Source organism: Mytilus trossulus, chromosome 6, assembly GCF_036588685.1.
Source record: "Mytilus trossulus isolate FHL-02 chromosome 6, PNRI_Mtr1.1.1.hap1, whole genome shotgun sequence".
In the NCBI taxonomy this organism is placed as follows: domain Eukaryota; kingdom Metazoa; phylum Mollusca; class Bivalvia; order Mytilida; family Mytilidae; genus Mytilus; species Mytilus trossulus.
In genome coordinates, this window is record NC_086378.1 from 36,867,348 (window position 1) to 36,890,716 (window position 23,369).

Here is a 23,369-nt window from a genome sequence, read left to right on the forward strand (position 1 = left end):
CTATCTCCTCTTAGTGGGGTGCATGAATGTGACTGTCTTTGGTCGTAAGTGCTTTTATGCTTTTCAACAAAGATCAAATTTTTTCCGGACTTTTTTTCAGCACAGTCCTAAAACGGGCATGATGCTCTACTTCCAACCCAGTCCATTCTAGATTAATGCAGCCATTTTATGTCTTCATAAAATAATACATGGATTATATCGAATAACTTCAGTCAATATTGTTGGTAGAGTTTTTTCAAAAAGATTTCTGTTATTCATGTACTGAAATTGTTATAAGTTTTCGTTTAAAACGAGATTTCGTGTAGTTTCTGGTGTATATTTTGAATTTTTAAAGTCATAACAACCTCAAATCAAAAAAAAAAAATGCATATGTTTTTTTATAACTCAATGGATAGTTTTCATTGTAAAACTTATGTACATATACTTTTTTCTGAAGAAAATTCTTTAATTTATTCATATTCAGAAGAAGTTTATTTTATTTGAATTGCTTCCTTCCAGCAAGCAATTCCCCCGATATATTTTCCGTATGCAAGGCGACCTCAGTTTGACCCATCTCGTAAAAATCCGGTGACCACAATACACATGGATGTCCTTAAAATAAACTATTATCTGAATTTACATGTTAAACACGTGCTCAATTTCCATGCTTTTTGGTTTATTTTTCGTCAATTGTTGACAAACAGGTGACAATCGTTAAACTTCGGCTTCAAAACACGAACTTTAATTACCTGCCATATTTTCACAACAACACTGACCGATTGAAAAAAAAATTGACGATTATACGAAATTTAAACGAAAAAAATGATAAATTCGAGCACAGAAGACTAAGTTTATGATGTTTGTATGCATTGGTTTAAGAATTGGAAGAACATTATTTTTCACCGGTCACTCGTTTCTTATGACTTTAAAGAATTTGTTATATTAAAACTAGACTTTTGTTCATTCGTCCTCATTCATAAGATTGAAATATCTAGCATTTGTTATTTTTGCAGTTTGAGAATTTGATAATTTTCTGTGAAAGATAATAATAATTTTTCATGAAAAAAGTTAGTAATAGTAAAATATAATAGTTGGGTCCTGTAAAATAAACTGCCCAGGATGAATGTCGGGAAAATTTGGATTACCACTTTTGAATAAGGATATATCATTGGTTATGGACAGAAATGTTGCAACAAGGGGTGTTCCAATGATTTGATTTTGATTTACACAATATTTTTTTTTATCATTTACGATTAGTTTGAAATTAACCACAATCAGTTATATTTGTCAATTTTCTGCACATACATGTGTTATTTATAATTCTGAGTAAGAAACGCCTTTGCCGCAAATATTCTGTTTAATCTGCAAGGATAGCTATGTATGTATTCTCGTGACTCAGAACAGTTGTCTCGTCTGAAATTCACAAAAGCTTGCATAGTCAGAACATCAGAGAAACCACAGATATGTGATAGTATTCATATTTATCTAGTTTGATGGTTACCTTTTCTGTTGAAAATGTAAATGCACACACACAATCCAATTACATATATAGTCTTACACTCCACAGGGTTGTAATTATCAGTGATTACTTAAGACTTAATCATATCCGGTTCTAATTAGTCACCCGTTTCCTATCGTTTACCATCTGTTTATCAATATTGAATATGATCTGTTGAAACATGTGTACCAAATGCAATCAGCATAGATGCTAGGATAATGATCTCGGAATTTGATTAATTAATAATTTGTTTTCTTTCGTAAACTGAAACATTCGCGCATGATACAGATATAGTTCATACTTGGTTGATAATTGATTCAGTAGAAAAAAGTGTGTTACCTTACTCGAAAAAATGCTGAAGTATTTTGGGCTTTGTACTGCTTATTTTGAGGTTTTTTTTTTTTTATCTATCAACGTAAAATTGAAATCTTACGTCCTTAAAAGTTTTGGCTTATAATAAAAAGACAATGAAAAGTTAATATGTTTATTGTCTGCTGTCCACTAAAGATCTGCTTAAAATTGGATTGTGGCTAAGTCAAGGTCAACAAGGAGCAAAATATCACACCTTATTGCAAGTTCAAAACGGTTCCTGTTTGAGTAGAATTATTTGCATATATTTGTCTATCCTATTTACCGGTGAGCATGTTGAGCATTTGAAACATCTATGGGGTATATAAACAAAATATGCATGATACGTATTTGGCAAAGGAATCTACCAAATACCGTCATAAGTAGCCATGCAATCTCAAGTAAAATGGAGAAAAAAATGAATGTTTAGACATCACGGGGCATTTCAAGATATAGGTTAAATAACTTGACATGTATTACGTATGCATGGGGTAAAAAAGTCATGAACTGCATTGCAATCCTAAAGCTACGCAAAAACACAAATATGCAAAGCTTGCTATTCGGTATGAGCCATGGCTCCGTGTTGAAGACTGAACTTTGACCTAAAATTGTTTACTTTTACAAATTGTGAATTGGATGGCACTCATACCTCATCTTATGATCTATATATATTGTATTGCTATTAGACCAGTTTATGGTTAATTTCTTCTCCGTTTCGTGTTTTGGGAGCAACCAAATTACAATTCCCTATTTCTATTCTCAATTTTATTTGATCCTAGATATTCCACCCCTCCACCCCAATCAACAAATATCGAAAACAAATTGCTAACATGATGTGGTCTTTTTATTTTGTCTCAGCTCAATGCTAAAGGAGCAACCAACTAACTATGAAATTCGAGACAATGCAAGTGTCCTTGAATCATATACAATTCCGTCAACAAACTTTTGGTTGTATGATGCTGTCCTTTGTTTCCCCCCAACCAAACATTACTATAGTTAACCCAATCTTTCAATCATTAAAATATATGTTGAGTAGTTTAATACTTTGATCTTCAAGACGAACAATCGTTGAAGATTAGAAGAAATAAAACAGTTGTCATGAATCGTTAATCAGATACCCAGGTTTTCTTTTTTTAAATTAACAAGAAGCAATCTTCAGATCTTTAGTTCGAATGCTATATTGATAAGACTTTAGTAGTCAAAATGTGTGTCTGATCTAAATTATATTGGTATCTTGATAGAACGTGTGAAAAAAAAAAAATCTCACTCTCCTCTTTTTTTCAAATCATTTCAAATTGCTCCCTTATTTTTAACTCTTTTATATATTGATATGACGAAGCACATGCACATTGAGATAGACTATACATGTATAATAGCACAACTGGTGAAATTTCAGTAGATTTGGTGTAATGTCTAAAAAGATAAGATTCAAAAATCAAGGAGACCGTGACCCAATGAGAAATCTACTTTTAGTAGATAGTAAAAAAATACACAATTTATTGCTAAACAGTCTAGTGATCACATATTTGTAAAATTGAGAATCACATTTAAATTGCTCGATGCTTAATTATTTATTTGCGTTTATTAATCATAATCAGGTTAAAATATGCAGTAAAAAGTACTAAGTCATAATTTATAAAGTCATCCAATAGATTTTAGTCCTTTTAGAATTTTGAAATTACCGGTATTTAAAGGAATTATGTGTTAATGTTTCATCACTGGAGTGGTCCTTTTTGGTCCCATTTTGTGCAAACTTTTCTCACCGACTTTTCTAATGTACACTTTTGTGATTTCTCATTATTTCCACATGATTATGGATGAAGGTCAAATCTAAACCGCGGATTAAAAGTGCTTCTGTTCTTTTATTATAAATCTATTGATTTTTGCCATATGACATTTTTGCAAGTAAGCATGCATAAACTTGAAGGTCAAAGATATGTTCTGCATTTAACTTGTTATTACGTCACTAACATGACTACATAACTAAAAATTACATACCAGAAATAAATGAATTAAAATCGCGTAAGACTGTAATTTGCTGCTTCGAAATATGATACATTGACTTTTGGGAATTTGGTGTTGACATATTAAAAATTGATATAGCATCTCAAAGAAGTCGCGGAAGGGATAAAGGAACGCAACCGTTCTCTAGCGTGTGATGGGTTCCCAATGCTTGTCTGACGTAACACTTTGTTTGAGTAAAGGTATGTTCTCCATCTAGCTGCTTCATCAGTACACATGTAGTCACTAGTGCTTGAATCATATATAATTCCATGGTCATAGTTAAATTTCAAGGTCGTATTTCTTAGTATATAATTCCAAAACATTATGTTTGAACATCAATGCACATGTAGTCAAATTTTCTCTCTCTCTCAGCAACGCTAAACTCTAAGAACGTCTTAAGTCATAATTTCCAAAACTTTATTCTGTCCTTCTCTCTCTCTCTCTCTTCTCTACTTTCCCCCTTAGCTATGCTTAACGCTTATAACTAGAACCCTAATAGGGAGTTTTATGGGTTTCTTACGACAGGGGTCGTAGTATTTATGTACCAACTAATTCTACTTTTCAATCCCACTCGTTGAAATAGAATAAAAATCAGAGAGAAAGAAAGAGAGAGAGAATAAAAAATGATAATGATTTCCATTATGTTTTACATTCTAAAACAATCGAAACTGTAATTTTGATCTGACACTTGTTGAAATAATTTTGATGATTTTAATGAAGACGCAGAAATCGTTTAATAAATCTGACAGACTTCTTCCTGTGAACTGGTGAAGAAAATGGTTAACCAGCATTCCGTTTACAAAGCAAATTATCATTGTAGTAGAAAAAATAGACTAATACTTCCATTTCCGATATTTGTCACGTATTGGCTGTATTTATGTTCTGAAACTGAGACATGCACGTTTTTGGCTTGTCAATTTCGTAGCCTCATTGTGGAATGGATATATTATTGCTAAAATAAAATTTAGAATGGAAATGGGGAATGTGTCAAAGAGACAACAACCCGACCTAAGAGCAGCAGCGAGAATATTTAAACCTTATTCGGTTAATGTATATTTTATGAAGATATACAATTAAATCAAAGTATAGGTTGTCTAAAACGTCAGAATGGCAGCAACCTAACAACACGTCTTCCAATAGGTGAAAACAATTAAAATATTGAGTAACCACATCATGGCACATGCAAGATAAATGCTTGTTCCATAAGGTGTACAGGGGTCATATTTAGACGCATTTGACAATCGTTGATTTGTCACTGTTTAACTATTTAAATAGTGTTTTTATCTGAGTACATAAACTCTAACATATATACGACATATACCAAACATAAATATTGAGGTCAAGTTACAGTAGTGAGATAATTGATGAAATCACAGATTTTTATAAGCATTTCACAAAAGCTCTTCTTTCCTCAGAACGCAAACCCCAATATAGGGAGTTATTTTGAGGGGTCACTAACGGACAAAGGCCGTTGTGTTTATTCTTGAACTGCAAATTGATAAAATAATGCACATGTTTCCTTTATTGATTGAAATATATTTGAATGCATTTTCTTTGCATAACTGCACATTTGTTTGGAATGCACATAAAGCAGTATGAAATCACAATTTCACAATTCAGTGTTCAAAACCAATCAATACAGTTGATTAAAAACTGATATTAAATAATGAAACAATCTATTCAATATATTTAAAAATTGTTATAGAATCATTAAAAATGTATGCAGACGAGACATTGAAAAAATTCAATGTTATGTGTTCATTGACGCCGCCATGACGGTTTTTATATAACATAAAAAGAAATATACGTTATGTACAAAAACCCGTGTTTCTGAGAGAAAAAACTTTGAAGTACCAGTGAAGATTTTAAAAATACCAATATATGTGTAAATGTATGTTAAGGTCAACATATTTCATTGAGAGTAAAATAAGATTTGTCAAATATCTTCTGCATTTATGAGTGGTTTTAATTGCATCTTTAAAAAATACTTAACATTTAAGATGCTTAAGATGTACAATTTTCAACCTTTCAATCTAGATTTCTCAAACTTATATATTTAATATGAATTTCTCAACCTTATCATATATAGTGTAGCCTGAAAAGAATACCTGAATACATGATCGTTCGTTGCCCCCTACCCCGACCCCACCCCACCCCAGATTGATGTCGAGTCCAATAACTATCCTTGACAAATTGAATTTAAAGCTCGTGGTTTAAACACGAGTTCCTTTTTTATAAGTTATCCTTTTAGGCTCTTTAAAAAAAAACATGTTTCAATATTCAATCTTTTAAGGTATGTGGTGTTTTGAAATCTCATACTGTACTTATTCCTAAAATAAATGCGTTTAGAGACATATTTAGTGCTTTTTGCTCCTTTTAGTTCTCGGGCCTAACAGTGTTCACGCGCGAAATGATCAAGAAACGCTACTTCGAAGAAATCACCGACAGCAAAGATCTCAATTATGTGAGGAAAGCATCAAAATTTTCCACTGTTTGACACGAAGCATGCATATTTTTTATTTCACAAATACTAAGTATGCAAAATTACAATTCAGCAAAATTAATAAGACATTCCTTGTTTTTCATGCTAACAGGATTGTACACGAACAATGGGAAGGTATTTGTGTCGGGTGAGTTCGAGGGCGCTGCAGTCGCCTTTTAACCCAAACTTTTTTCACCCTTATTACATGTCGTTTTCACACCTTTGATGTACTTTTCAAAACATTAATATTTATTTATGTTATTATTGATCATTTATTTACACATATGTAAAAAATCAATGAATCTACAAAATGAATGGTATTCAGTAGAAACATTCCACAGTGAAACAGATGGTGTATTGTAATATTTTACCGAATACTCCAGTCTGTCTGTCTATTCGGATATACGATACGGTCATAGTTTATGAGATTGTATAATGCTTTTATATGATATTATATAAGTAAAATGCATTTTAGAAAAGAAATATCCAAGAGAACAGCATGTTTTCTTTTTTTTGTAGATTTTAAATCCTATTTTAGTAAACCACTGTTGTGTGAATGTTGTGCTTAATCCGTTTTATATTTTTCTTTGATTATTTATATTATTAAGTACAAATCAGATGCAAAAATCACAAAAGTCACAAATCCAAACGACCCTATGTTTATATTCTACCATGTTGAGAGCCTCTTTGGTGCGGCAAACTTACCCAAAGAGGTTTCCAACCTTTTGTTACAGTGACCATTAAATTGAGCTTAAAATATAGTTGCTAAATTTACATGTTCGGTAAAAACATGGCTCACTAGAGATTGCGTTTGTAGGGTTTATGCTATACCAAATCAAAGTATAAAGGGTTTTCTGTGTCTAATGAAAGTTCTCGTCGCCAATAGAATAATGTACACGATTTGGTTAGGCCTTGTATTTCCCCGAAAAGATCATTTAAACCTTTTAACGTACAAAAGTAACTTCAGTATACAGACAAAGAACAGTTTTGGATGTGACATGGTTAATGCGTATAAGTTAGATAAATTATGCCAGTATATATACTTATTTTCTATATTTATCATGCATCTCATGTCAATATGATGCTTCAGTTGAAGGAATAAAGTTCTGAATACAAACGATTCCATTGACGACTGACCATTTAAGTTCAAATGGCCGTCATAAACTAGTCTGTTGCCATGGGTTTCTCGTTTGACTTGTTTCCCATATTCATAGTCATGTCTTCGGGTATACGGTATGGGATTTTGCTAATTGTTGAAGACCATTCAGTGACCTATAATTACTTACGTGCGCACTATTTGGACTAGGGTGGACATTTGATTCGTTGGTAACCATACCACATCTTCTTATTCTTATGTTTAAGTGAAAACTTCATCTGTCATTTGTCATGCGATGGAGTTCTACCTAAATTCCATTAGGTTTTCGTATTTAAATAATAACTTTTTTCATCTTTTTTGTATTGAATAAATATCGCCATTCATTTTCAAAGTGCACTGCAGAGAAAAGTCATCTTGTCAATTTTGTCACATTAAGACAGGCGTACATTTAGAATTTAAAAGAACAAATCCATCTTGTCAATATTTTCATATTAAACAGGCGAATATTCAATAAAATTAAAAAGAATTTGCACTTTTTGATAAACGCTGAGTTATGGTTTTTGGCAAGTATCTACAACTACATACATGTATGAAATATATTAACTGCACGTGTCAAGTTATGTATTCTATAATTACTATACAATAGGCTAAGATTGGTTACAGATGTTAGTAAAGTCATTGACATTGTTATAAACAAATGGATCGCATAAATGTGAAATTGCATTTAAAAGTTATTAAAAAATGGTAAAAGCCTGAATTTAAACAAGCGAGAAAATATAATTTTAAATCAACTTTTCAAAACGTAACAAGTTGGTTTCTGACGAGAGATTTTGGATTTTTTCTTAAACTCTAAGTATGCCTTCTCTTTGCACTCGTCCTAAACATGCATGAAATATTTGCCACTGGACGATAAGCAATCAACAATTAACGCTAACTGTAGAATTAAGAATCTTTCATTCTATCTAAACAAATTGCAAGTCAGAAGAAGATAATTCGATACTTTTCTTGACATTTTACTATGGTGACTATAAGCATTGACATTTGTTTGGCTTTCTCAGCAAATTGCAATCATAGATGGTGAGGTTTATGTCTTTTTACACAGTGGAACTTGGTAAGAAACACCAATGAATGTCAAATGTACACGTAAAACAAAATCTCTTATTTAACCTCCATTGTTATTCCAGGTGTACTTCATTTTTTGTTCTTGAAGAATGAGATTTTTACGCCAAGTATATAAAATTCTATAAATAACTTGTCAAGATTTTTAAGGAGGATAATCAACCCTTAACAGACTAAAAAGAAACACAAACCTAGTGACCTAGAGCTAGCTGTCAATATGATTATGAAAAATGAAAAAAATAATGTTTTAAAAAATACCTGGACCCGTTTAGAGCCCCACAGGATGCCAGAAAAACCATGTACTCGGCACGTGTGTCAATCAGCATGACTTACTGATAACTCACGATCTTGGCATTCTTCCCAGGTATCTTGGCATGCTTGTATTATGTGTTATTATATTTATCTGTCATTATGATGATAGAAAAACTTCTGTTTGCACTCTGACAAAGGCCGCAGATGGTTTTAGTTCAGAACTTTATTGGTACAGCTTTTATCCGTTATTCCTGTAGATGCACTGCCCCAAGAGAGATGTTATGATGCATCATATGAGTATTGTTTCTAGTAACATGCCTTTTGTATTCTTAAGAACATTCCAACAGGTTTTGATTATTATAACATGCGCTAGCTTATTAAAACACAACCATGGAAATTACCTGCAGATCTTGATAAAATTAAGTACGAAAGACCCGTTTATATGAACAGTGTCTCAAATGAAAAAAGTGACCACAAACAACTCTGTTTCGTTATTTATTCATTGACCATCATCAATAGCGCCACAAGTAACAACGGCCACTGGCAATAAAACATTCTAGTTTGGTGCTTACTTGAATTATCACAGCGCAATATTAATATCGGTGTCCTCCAGTAAAAAGAGATATTGAATATGAATAGGGAAAAAAAGAAGAATGTAAACTAGACACTATTGCTTTTAATCTTTACTCCAGGGAGGGAAATAGCTTGTATCAAATTTTATCATTCAAATTCCGGCTTTCGAAAATTACTTATAAATTAGAAACGGTTATAGACTTAAAAAATAGACGAAAACATAACAGAATGCACGTTATCCATGTTAACGCAACTCATTTGGGTTGTTTCGTCTCCTCCACATATTTGTAAGAAGACATGCTATTTTGTTTTGTATTGTCTAACAGTCTCCGTCTGACAGACGATGTTTTTAAAATGAAATCGTCTATGTTAAATTAGGAATGGAACCCAACTTATCATCATACTAACGTGGTGTGCACTTTTAATATGATTGTTTTTGGATGGGAATCCCTTGAAAACGGGAAAATGGGACGATCGACACCACAAAATCTGCAAATAACATTGTAAAGGAAATAATTAAAAACATGTTCAGTTCTACAGTTCAAACATTTTTTGTAGATCGCACTATTTGTATAGTTGCTGTATTTGAAAAAGTAGAGACATACCTGTCAACAAACAAAAATGCTATATCAATTTGGTTACGCTCGGTATCACAAGATTTGTATGCTTAACCAGAGACATATATACACGTACATATATGTATCTGGCTAAACGGATATCTATAACAGCACACACAGTTAGTTCCCTTAAACGATTCAGATATCTCTTCCGGTCTATCCTTGGAATTCATGTCACTTTCTTCAAAATGTACTTTCAATAGAATATTAAAAATTTGCATGTTTTTTTATGTAAAATTTCAAGTTGCATGATTATGGCATAATGCATTACCTTTTAACGAATTGATTTGTGTATTGACAGGTTGAAATACAATTTGCCTTCAATTTGGAATAGTTTTTTTTCTGCCGGTTCACTTTTGAAATATGAAAATATCCAAACACTCCTATTCTATACCGTAAGCGCATTAAATGAGACTAAATAATATCGTTATTGTCATCGCATATTTATGAGAATCACATTCCGGAGAAAATGCTAATCGTTATATATGTTAACCCCTCTCCCTCCAAATGAAATACCGTTAATCGTCATGCGGTTGTTCCGTTCTCTCAATCTTAAATGTCCAGAAAAATGTCCATTTATTTCATTTATTTTATTATTAAGTGCACACGTGTCAGCTAGATCAGAACGCTAAAGTTGCTTATTTCACCATTAACATTTAAGAAAAATGGCGACAATCACAAAATTATGCGTTATCACGCTAAGACTGTTGTGAGTGTGTATGCTAGTGCATTTTACTACACAAAACTTTATTTTCAAGCACCCTCACCTGGCATACTTCATGCTACGCTTTGACAAGTACTTTTCCAATCGGTGGAAATATTTTTTTCTTTCTTTCTTTCTCGCTCCATGTTGAGTTATTACTATCCTTTAAAATTTGTTTTACACAGAGTTTAATTTTAAATGAACCAACTGTTATGATTTTCATAAGAATTGAAAATATAATCAAACCCTCAAAATTATTCCAATGTTTTAATTTTTCTTTTATTTTTAATTAAGTTTGGTATCAACAAGGCCTTGGGAATGGTTATGAAGACCAGGTGAACGGTGCTAGCAGTAGTGAGTTTCCCTTTCTTAATTTTGCATACTTTTGATGTAATTTGCATACTTTGATGTAATTTGCATACTTTGGTGTAATTTGCATACTTTAGTAGAATAACATTGCTTAGTGTATTAGTATATTACCAACATCTTTTTGTGTTGTTTCTCACGGTAAACAAGTACTTACTCATATACATAAGTTACCCATTTTCCCTGCCTTGAACTAGTTGTGATGAGAAAACATGAAAAGCATGCTTGTTTTGTTTCAACCTTGTTTGAAAATTTTGTAAGTTTTATACCTTTTTGAACATGTTGAATTCAAAATACTATATTTAAGCATGTCAAACGTAAAACTTGATATCTCATTTGATTTGATTCGTTTTAAATTAAAGGATTCATTCAGATCTAATATCTACAGGAACTTTGCATGTATTTATAGATGGAGACATAATTTATATGAAAAGATAAATACTAGTACATTGTATATATTCAATCCTATACTTTAATATTTACCTTTTCGAAAGAACAGTAAACAAATAATAATAGTTTACATTTGAAATGAAAGCGTTTCTGGACAATGAATACCCCCCTCCCCCAACCAACACACACACACAGACATATACAGAGAGGGATGCTAACATGCTACAAATATATACAATACAATAAACTCAGCTCTGGTTTTTTTGGAAAGTTTGCTATAGCTTGCTATAGCAATAAACTTTCTTAAGGCATCGACCTAAACGGAAAAGAGACAGGCTAACTTACTTTAGGAAGTGTGTCCTACTTCTAGATAATATAGTACTGGTGTCTGAAAACTAATAATAGAAAGATGCTTTTGAAATTTTGAGCCCTTCTATTTTAATAGCATACAGCTTGAATAAAAATGTACTGAAATTTCATCGATAAATCAAACAATTCAACTTCATTTGAAAGACGAACAAACTACTTCGCGGATCTGCGCTACGCGGAAAGTAAAATCAATACACACACGAGACAGCAGTTTCTACGTGGAATGATTTTATCGGTATTCTTCAGACATGCGTCAGATCCATATATGTGTGCCACCAAACGGGAGTACTACATTCCCGGTTTTAAAGGTTTCCTACCTTCCTCCGGTTGAAGAGAAAATTAATAGCGTGTTTAAAATATTTCATGAATGAACATTTTTCGTCGCTTTAATACGTGACGATTTTTACAAATTTCTATTCAATAGGTAAAAGCCCGAGAGTATAGGAAGTATCATGGTATCCCATCTAATCTCGGCCCACAACAAACTCGGACTATAATGAACTCGGCCTTTTATATATTCGGCATTAGAAATCGGACTATAACAAAAATCGTAATTATACTAATTGCTATTAAGACTCATAAAACAAAGTTTTTGCTCAGTTCTTATTATTTTTCTTCTTGGGGTCTATTTAGTTGTATTTTGAGGGGCCAACAGAAGGGAGGAATTTCCAAAAGAACTCTAAGGGATTTTTTTTTTTAATTTTCAATAACAATAATAAATTAAACTGTCAATTGTTCTTGAACAATTGAGAGGTCTTTCCTTTTGTAATGTAAAATACATGCTCAAATAGACGTAGAATGTATTGAAAAGCTTTAAAACACACTGAAAAACCTTTAAATAAGGTTAAAAACACCAAATTCGCTATATGGGACATGACCTTGACCTTTGACCTTTTGACCTTTGTCAAGGTCATTAGTCTCCAATGTCATTGCCGAAGACCCCATGGGTCTAGGACCTTTGGTTATAAAGTAAAAGCTGATTTTGTCTTTCCAGAAACCTAAAACAGGTGTTATGCCCCTTGAAAAAATGTCAAATCTCTTCGGTCAAAATGTAACAAAGTTGCGCCGTAATGACCCAAACATTTTCCACTATTTAAAACTTTTGTAAGTATAATAGTTGCTGAGATTATCCCATAACAAGGTGGTAGGTCAAAGGTCAAGGTCAACATACACATTTGACCTTGAGTTTTTTTTCAAAGATACATGAATTGATGATGAATGGTGAAGATCCTAGGTGTCTACGACTTACGGTTTCTGAGTTTTGGTGGTCAACCGACACCGGTTAATTTTCATAGGGGCATAACCCTACCAATGAGTCGTTGAATCTTTTCGATCCAAATGTAACGAAGAACCGGGGTCTGGTCCTGAACAAATTTCACCCTTTGTTTTTTCTCTACCTTTTACGGTTATGGTGTTGGAACGATAACAAGGTTTTTTGGTTTCGGAGGGATAACTCCGAACCGACAAAATTTTTCGACTAACAGGGTGAGTTCCGGATAGGTATTCATGACACGAATACAAAGTGTGAATATGAAAGCGACACGTCTTACGGTTACGGAGGCTAACTTCGTCAAAGTTTGGCGGAAAAAGAATAATAATAATAATTAAACTGTCAATTGTTCTTGAACAATTGAGAGGTCTTTCCTTTTGTAATGTAAAATACATGTTTCTACAGACGTAGAATGTATTGAAAAGGTCAAGGTCAACCTTAAAAAGCTCGAAAACACACTGAAAATCCTTTATATAAGGTTAAAAACACTAAATTCGCTATCTGGGACATGACCTTGACCTTTGACCTTTTGACCTTTGTCAAGGTCATTACTCCCCAATGCCATTACTGAAGACCCCAAGGGTCTAGGACCTTTGGTTATATAGTAAAAGCTGATTTTGTGTTTTCAGAAACCTAAAACAGGGGTTATGCCCCTTATAGAAAGGTCAAATCTCTTTGATCAAAATGTAACAAAGTTGCGCCATTATGATCCAAACATTTTCCACTATTTAAAACTTCTGTAAGTATAATGGTTCCTGAGATTATCCCATAACAAGGTGTTAGGTCAAAGGTCAAGGTCAACATACAAATTTGACCTTGAGGTATTTTTCAAAGATACATAAATTGATCATGATTGGTGAAGATCCTAGGTGTCTACGACTTACGGTTTCTGAGTTTTGGTGTTCCACCGACACCGGTTAATTTTCATAGGGGCATAACCCTACCAATGAGTCGTTGAATCTTTTCGATCCAAATGTAACGAAGAACCGGGGTCAGGTCCTGAACAAATTTCACCCTTCGTTTTTTTTCTACCTATTATGGTTACGGTGTTGGAACGATAACAAGGTTTTTTGGTTTCGGAGGGATTACTCCGAACCGACAAAATATTTCGACTAATAGGGTGAGTTCTGGATAGATATTCATGACACCGATACAAAGTGTGAACAAGAAAGCGACACGTCTTACGGTTACGGAGGCTAACTGCGTCAAAGTTTGGCGGAAGAATAATAATAATAATTAAACTGTCAATTGTTCTTGAACAATTGAGAGGTCTTTCCTTTTGTAATGTAAAATACATGTTCAAATAGACGTAGAATGTATTGAAAAGCTTTAAAACACACTGAAAAACCTTTAAATAAGGTTAAAAACACCAAATTCGCTATATGGGACATGACCTTGACCTTTGACCTTTTGACCTTTGTCAAGGTCAATAGTCCCCAATGTCATTGCCGAAGACCCCATGGGTCTAGGACCTTTGGTTATATAGTAAAAGATGATTTTGTCTTTCCAGAAACCTAAAACAGGTGTTATGCCCCTTAAAAAAAGGTCAAATCTCTTCGGTCAAAAAGTAACAAAGTTGCGCCGTAATGACCCAAACATTTTCCACTATTTAAAACTTTTGTAAGTATAATAGTTCCTGAGATTATCCCATAACAAGGCGGTAGGTCAAAGGTCAAGGTCAACATACACATTTGACCTTGAGTTATTTTTCAAAGATACATGAATTGATGATGAATGGTGAAGATCCTAGGTGTCTACGACTTACGGTTTCTGAGTTTTGGTGGTCAACCGACACCGGTTAATTTTCATAGGGGCATAACCCTACCAATGAGTCGTTGAATCTTTTCGATCCAAATGTAACGAAGAACCGGGGTCTGGTCCTGAACAAATTTCACCCTTTGTTTTTTCTCTACCTTTTACGGTTACGGTGTTGGAACGATAACAAGGTTTTTGGATTTCGGAGGGATAACTCCGAACCGACAAAATTTTTCGACTAACAGGGTGAGTTCCGGATAGGTATTCATGACACGAATACAAAGTGTGAATATGAAAGCGACACGTCTTACGGTTACGGAGGCTAACTTCGTCAAAGTTTGGCGGAAAAAGAATAATAATAATAATTAAACTGTCAATTGTTCTTGAACAATTGAGAGGTCTTTCCTTTTGTAATGTAAAATACATGTTCCAATAGACGTAGAATGTATTGAAAAGCTTTATTACACACTAAAAACCCTTTCAATAAGGTCAAAAACACATAATCCGCTATTTGGGACATGACCTTGACCCTTGACCTGTTGACCTTTATCAAGGTCAATAGTCCCAAATGTCCTGAACATTTTGCACTATTTACTATTTCTGTAAGTATAATAGTTTTTGAGATATCCAATAAAAAGTGAAAGGTCAAAGGTCAAGGTCAACCTTAAAAAGCTTAAAAACACATTAAAAATCCTTTATATAAGGTTTAAAACACTAAATTCGCTATCTGGGACATGACCTTGACCTTTGACCTTTTGACCTTTGTGAAGGTCATTATTCCCCAATGTCATTGCTGAAGACCCCATGGGTCTAGGACCTTTGGTTATATAGTAAAAGCTGATTTTGTCTTTCCAGAAACCTAAAACAGAGGATATGCCCCTTAAAAAAAGGTCAAATCTTTTTGGTCAAAATGTAACAAAGTTGCGCTATACTGACCCAAACGTTTTCCACTATTTAAAACTTCTGTAAGTATAATGGTTTCTGAGATTTCCCCATAACAAGGTGTTAGGTCAAAGGTCAAGGTCAACATACAAATTTGACCTTGAGGTATTTTACAAAGATACATGAATTGATGATGAATGGTGAAGATCCTAGGTGTCTACGACTTACGGTTTCTTAGTTTTGGTGGTCAACCGACACCGGTTAATTTTCATAGGGGCATAACCCTACCAATGAGTCGTTGAATCTTTTCAATTCAAATGTAACGAAGAACCGGGGTCTGGTCCTGAACAAATTTCACCCTTTGTTCTTTTTCTACCTATTACGGTTACGGTGTTGGAACGATAACAAGGTTTTTTGGTTTCGGAGGGATAACTCCGAACCGACAAAATTTTTCGACTAACAGGGTGAGTTCCGGATAGGTATACATGACACGAATACAAAGTGTGAATATGAAAGCGACACGTCTTACGGTTACGGAGGCTAACTTCGTCAAAGTTTGGCGGAAAAAGAATAATAATAATAATAAACAGAAGAAATACAGTAAGGTCTTTCCCTTTTGTAAAAGGAAAGACCTTAATTAAACTGTCAATTGTTCTTGAACAATTGAGAGGTCTTTCCTTTTTTAATGTAAAATACATGTTCCAACAGAGGTAGAATGTATTGAAAAGGTCAAGGTCAACCTTAAAAAGCTCGAAAACACACTAAAAATCCTTTAAATAAAGTTAAAAACACTAAATTCACTATCTGGGACATGACCTTGACCTTTGACCTTTTGACCTTTGTCAAGGTCATTGGTCCCCAATGCCATTACTGAAGACCCCAAGGGTCTAGGACCTTTGGTTATATAGTAAAAGCTGATTTTGTCTTTTCAAAAACCTAAAATAGGGGTTATGCCCCTTATAGAAAGGTCAAATCTCTTTGGTCAAAATGTAACAAAGTTGCGCCATAATGACCCAAACATTTTCCACCATTTAAAACTTCTGTAAGTATAATGGTTTCTGAGATTATCCCATAACAAGGTGTTAGGTCAAAGGTCAAGGTCAACATACAAATTTGACCTTGAGGTGTTTTTTAAAGATACATGAAATGATGATGGTTGGTGAAGATCCTATGTGTCTACGACTTACGGTTTCTGAGTTTTGGTGGCCAACCGACACCGGTTAATTTTCATAGGGGCATAACCCTACCAATGAGTCGTTGAATCTTTTCGATCCAAATGTAACGAAGAACTGGGGTCTGGTCCTGAACAAATTTCACCCTTTGTTTTTCTTCTACCTATTACGGTTATGGTGTTGGAACGATAACAAGGTTTTTGGGTTTCGGAGGGATAACTCCGAACCGACAAAATATTTCGACTCACAGGGTGAGTTCCAGATAGGTATTCATGACACCTATACAAAGTGTGAATATGAAAGCGACACGTCTTACGGTTAACGCGGCTAAATTTGTCAAAGTTTTAACGGAAGAATAATAATAATAATTAAACTGTCAATTGTTCTTGAACAATTGAGAGGTCTTTCCTTTTGTAATGTAAAATACATGTTCCAACAGACGTAGAATGTATTGAAAAGGTCAAGGTCAACCTAAAAAAGCTCCAAAACACACTAAAAATCCTTTATATAAGGTTAAAAACACTAAATTCGCTATCTGGAACATGACCTTGACCTTTGACCTTTTGACCTTTGTCAAGGTCATTAGTCCCCAATGCCATTACTGAAGACCCCAAGGGTCTAGGACCTTTCGTTATATAGTAAAAGCTGATTTTGTCTTTTCAGAAACCTAAAACAGGGGTTATGCCCCTTATAGAAAGGTCAAATCTCTTTGGTCAAAATTTAACAAAGTTGCGCCATAATGACCCAAACATTTTCCACTATTTAAAACTTCTGTAAGTATAATGGTTTCTGAGATTATCCCATAACAAGGTGTTAGGTCAAAGGTCAAGGTCAACATACAAATTTGACCTTGAAGTTTTTTTCAAAGATACATGAATTGATGATGATTGGTGAAGGTCCTAGGTCTCTACGACTTACGGTTTCTGAGTTTTGGTGTTCCACCGACACCGGTTAATTTTCATAGGGGCATAACCCTACCAATGAGTTGTTGAATCTTTTCGATCCAAATGTAATGAAGAACCAGTGTCTGGTCCTGAACAAATTTCACCCTTTGTTTTTTTTCTACCTATTACGGTTACGGTGTTGGAACGATAACAAGGTTTTGGGGTTTCGGAGGGATTTCTCCGAACCGACAAAATATTTCGACTCACAGGGTGAGTTCCGGATAGGTATTCATGACACCGATACAAAGTGTGAACATGAAAGCGACACTTCTTACGGTTACGGAGGCTAACTTCGTCAAAGTTTGGCGGAACAAAAAGAATAATAATAATAATAATAATAATCAGAAGAAATACAGTAAGGTCTTTCCCTTTAGTAAAAGGAAAGACCTTAATAATAAACAGAAGAAATACAGTAAGGTCTTTCCCTTTTGTAAAAGGAAAGACCTTAATTAAACTGTCAATTGTTCTTGAACAATTGAGAGGTCTTTCCTTTTGTAATGAAAAATACATGTTCCAATAGACGTAAAATGTATTGAAAAGCTTTAAAACACACTGAAAATCCTTTAAATAAGGTTAAAAACACGAAATTCGCTATATGGGACATGACCTTGACCTTTGACCTTTTGACCTTTGTCAAGGTCAGTAGTCCCTAATGTCATTGCTGAAGACCCAATGGGTCTAGGACCTTTGGTTATATAGTAAAAGCTGATTTTGTCTTTCCAGAAACCTAAAACAGGGGTTATGCCCCTTAAAAAAAGGTCAAATCTCTTCGGTCAAAATGTAACAAAGTTGCGCCGTAATGACCCAAACATTTTCCACTATTTAAAACTTCTGTAGGTATAATAGTTTCTGAGATTATCCCATAACAAGGTGTTAGGTCAAAGGTCAAGGTCAACATACACATTTGACCTTGAGGTGTTTTTCAAAGATACATGAATTCATGATGAATGGTGAAGATCCTAGGTGTCTACGACTTACGGTTTCTGAGTTTTGGTGGTCAACCGACACCGGTTAATTTTCATAGGGGCATAACCCTACCAATGAGTCGTTGAATCTTTTCGATCCAAATGTAACGAAGAACCGGGGTCTGGTCCTGAACAAATTTCACCCTTTGTTTTTTTTCTACCTATTACGGTTACGGTGTTGGAACGATAACAAGGTTTTTGGGTTTCGGAGGGATTACTCCGAACCGACAAAATATTTCGACTAACAGGGTGAGTTTCAGATAGGTATTCATTACACCGATACAAAGTGTGAACATGAAAGCAACACGTCTTACGGTTACGGAGGCTAACTTCGTCAAAGTTTAACGGAAGAATAATAATAATAATTAAACTGTCAATTGTTCTTGAACAATTGAGAGGTCTTTCCTTTTGTAATGTAAAATACATGTTCAAATAGACGTAGAATGTATTGAAAAGCTTTAAAACACACTGAAAAACCTTTAAATAAGGTTAAAAACACCAAATTCGCTATATGGGACATGACCTTGACCTTTGACCTTTTGACCTTTGTCAAGGTCATTAGTCCCCAATGTCATTGCCGAAGACCCCATGGGTCTAGGACCTTTGGTTATATAGTAAAACATGATTTTGTCTTTCCAGAAACCTAAAACAGGTGTTATGCCCCTTAAAAAAAGGTCAAATCTCTTCGGTCAAAATGTAACAAAGTTGTGCCGTAATGACCCAAACATTTTCCACTATTTAAAACTTCTGTAAGTATAATGGTTTTTGAGTTGTTCTGATAACAAGGTGTTAGGTCAAAGGTCAAGGTCAACATACACATTTGACCTTGAGGTATTTTTGAAAGTCTCATGAATTGTTGATGAATGGTGAAGATCCTAGGTCTCTACGATTTACGGTTTCTGAGTTTTGGTGGTCCACCGACACCGGTTAATTTTCAAAGGGGCATAACCCTACCAATGAGTCGTTGAATCTTTTCGAATCAAATGTAATGAAGAACCGGGGTCTGGTCCTGAACAAATTTCACCCTTCGTTTTTTTTCTATCTATTACGGTTACGGTGTTGGAACGATAACAAGGTTTTTTGGTTTCGGAGGGATTACTCCGAACCGACAAAATATTTCGACTAACAGGGTGAGTTCCGGATAGGTATTCATAACACCGATACAAAGTGAGAACATGAAAGAGACACGTCTTACGGTTTAGGCTGCTAACTTCGTCAAAGTTTGGCGGAAAAAGAATAATAATAAACAGAAGAAATACAGTAAGGTCTTTCCTTATAGAAAAAGGAAAGACCTTAATTAAACTGTCAATTGTTCTTGAACAATTGAGAGGTCTTTCCTTTTGTAATGTAAAATACATGTTCCAACAGACGTAGAATGTATTTAAAAGGTCAAGGTCAACCTTAAAAAGCTCGAAAACACACTAAAAATCCTTTATATAAGGTTAAAAACACTAAATTCGCTATCTGGGACATGACCTTGACCTTTGACATTTTGACCTTTGTCAAGGTCATTAGTCCCCAATGTCATTACTGAAGACCCCAAGGGTCTAGGACCTTTTGTTGTATAGTAAAAGCTGATTTTGTCTTTTCAGAAACCTAAAACAGGGGTTATGCCCCTTATAGAAAGGTCAAATCTCTTTGGTCAAAATGTAACAAAGTTGCGCCATAATGACCCAAACATTTTCCACTATTTAAAACTTCTGTAAGTATAATGGTTTCTGAGATAATCCCATAACAAGGTGTTAGGTCAAAGGTCAAGGTCAACATACAAATTTGACCTTGAGGTATTTTTCAAAGATACATGAATTGATGATGATTGGTGAAGATCCTAGGTGTCTACGACTTACGGTTTCTGAGTTTTGGTGGTCAACCGACACCGGTTAATTTTCTTAGGGGCATAACCCTACCAATGAGTCGTTGAATCTTTTCGATCCAAATGTAACGAAGAACCGGGGTCTGGTCCTGAACAAATTTCACCCTTTGTTATTTCTCTACCTTTTACGGTTACGGTGTTGGAACGATAACAAGGTTTTTTGGTTTCGGAGGGATAACTCCGAACCGACAAAATTTTTCGACTAACAGGGTGAGTTCCGGATAGGTATTCATGACACGGATACAAAGTGTGAACATGAAAGCGACACGTCTTACGGTTAACGCGGCTAAACTTGTCAAAGTTTGGCGGAAAAAGAATAATAATAATAATTAAACTGTCAATTGTTCTTGAACAATTGAGAGGTCTTTCCTTTTGTAATGTAAAATACATGTTCTAATAGATGTAGAATGTATTGAAAAGGTCAAGGTCAACCGTACAAAGCTTGAAAACACACTAAAAATCCATTATATGAGGTTAAAAACACTTAATTCGCTATCTGGGACATGACCTTGACCTTTGACCTTTTGACCTTTGTCAAGGTCATTACTCCCCAATGTCATTGCTGAAGACCCCATGGGTCTAGGACCTTTGGTTATATAGTAAAAGCTGATTTTGTCTTTCCAGAAACCTTAAACAGGGGTTATGCCCCTTAAAAAAAAGTCAAATCTTTTCGGTCAAAATGTAACAAAGTTGCGCCATAATGACCCAAACATTTTCCACTATTCAAAACTTCTGTAAGTATTATGGTTTCTGAGATTATCCCATAACAAGGTGATAGGTCAAAGGTCAAGGTCAACATACAAATTTGACCTTGAGGTATTTTTCAAAGATACATGAATTGATGATGAATGGTGAAGATCCTAGGTGTTTACGACTTACGGTTTCTGAGTTTTGGTGGTCAACCGACACCGGTTAATTTTCATAGGGGCATAACCCTACCAATGAGTCGTTGAATCTTTTCGATCCAAATGTAACGAAGAACCGGGGTCTGGTCCTGAACAAATTTCAGCCTTTGTTTTTTCTCTACCTTTTACGGTTACGGTGTTGGAACGATAACAAGGTTTTTTGGTTTCGGAGGGATAACTCCGAACCGACAAAATTTTTCGACTAACAGGGTGAGTTCCGGATAGGTATTTATGACACGAATACAAAGTGTGAATATGAAAGCGACACGTCTTACGGTTACGGAGGCTAACTTCATCAAAGTTGAACGGAAGAATAATAATAATAATTAAACTGTCAATTGTTCTTGAACAATTGAGAGGTCTTTCCTTTTTTAATGTAAAATACATGTTCCAACAGACGTAGAATGTATTGAAAAGGTCAAGGTCAACCTTAAAAAGCTCGAAAACACACTGAAAATCCTTCAAATAAGGTCAAAAACACATAATTCGCTATATTGGACATGACCTTGACCTATGACCTTTTGACCTTTGTCAAGGTCATTAGTCCCCAATGTCATTGCTGAAGACCCGATGGGTCTAGGACCTTTGGTTATATAGCAAAAGCTGAATTTGTCTTTTCAGAAACCTAAAACAGGCTTTATGCCCCTTAAAAAAGGTCAAATCTCTTCGGTCAAAATGTAACAAAGTTGCGCCGTAATGACCCAATCATTTTCCACTATTTGAATCCTCTGTAAGTATTAAGGTTGCTTAGATTATACCATAACAAGGTGTTAGGTCAAAGGTCAAGGTCAACATACACATTTGACCTTGAGGTATTTTTCAAAGCCACATGAATTGATGATGAATGGTGAAGATCCTAGGTGTCTACGACTTACGGTTTCTGAGTTTTGGTGGCCAACCGACACCGGTTAATTTTGATAGGGGCATAACCCTACCAGTGAGTCGTTGAATCTTTTCGATCCAAATGTAACGAAGAACCGGGGTCTGTTCCTGAACAAATTCCACCCTTTGGTTTTTTTGTACCTATTATGGTTATGGAGTTTGAATGATAACAAGGTTTTTGGGTTTCGGAGGGATTACTCCGAACCGACAAAATATTTCGACTCACAGGGTGAGTTCCGGATAGGTATTCATGACACCGATACAAAGTGTGAACATGAAAGCGACACGTCTTACGGTTACGGAGGCTAACTTCATCAAAGTTTGGCGGAACAAAAAGAATAATAATAATAATAATAATTAAAAACCAATTCTTCAGAGAACAATTGAAGGTCTTTCCACCTCGATAATTAGAATGAAATTTAAAAAAAGATGTTAGAAAGGGTCACTCCTTGTTGATGTAATTTGGTACCTCAACTGATATAGAAAAATAAGATTGATAGGTATATGCAGAAGACTTAATTTAAAGCAAATGTCAAAATCTAGAACGTCAAGTTGACCTATGACCTTGACCTCAATTTCAAGGTCATAGGTCAGTGATCTCAAATCAAAAGACCCCAGATCAATCACTTGTATGATTGTAGAGAAATATCGATTTCAAATACAAAAGGGGAGAAAACACCTAAAAGGGTTGACCAAAACACTTCGACTTAAATGGTTTGAAGTTGCCCCTTGTTGTAAACAGTATTTGGCAAACACATCGTATTATTAACTGTTACAGTTTCTTTTGAATAACGATAACAAGCAAAATTCAAAATTTATAACATGACCTTGACCTTTGACCTTGACCTCAATTTCAAGGTCATGGGTCAGTGAACTCAAATATGAAGGTCCGAGGTCAATCACTTGTATGGTTGTGGAGAAATAA

General features: G+C 34.5%; 1 protein-coding gene across 2 annotated transcripts in view; it reads left to right on the forward strand.

Moving 5' to 3' along the window:
- Nucleotides 1-23,369, forward strand: part of LOC134721261 (junctophilin-1-like) — a 71,362-nt gene that overhangs the window by 12,058 nt on the left and 35,935 nt on the right. Inside the window, exon 2 of one of the 2 annotated variants that reach the window (XM_063584108.1) lies at nt 10,966-11,025. The exons of the other annotated variant lie outside the window; for it this stretch is intronic. Coding sequence (XP_063440178.1) covers nt 10,966-11,025 — 60 coding nt within the window. The remainder of the gene's footprint in view (nt 1-10,965; nt 11,026-23,369) is intronic. 2 annotated transcript variants of the gene reach the window in all.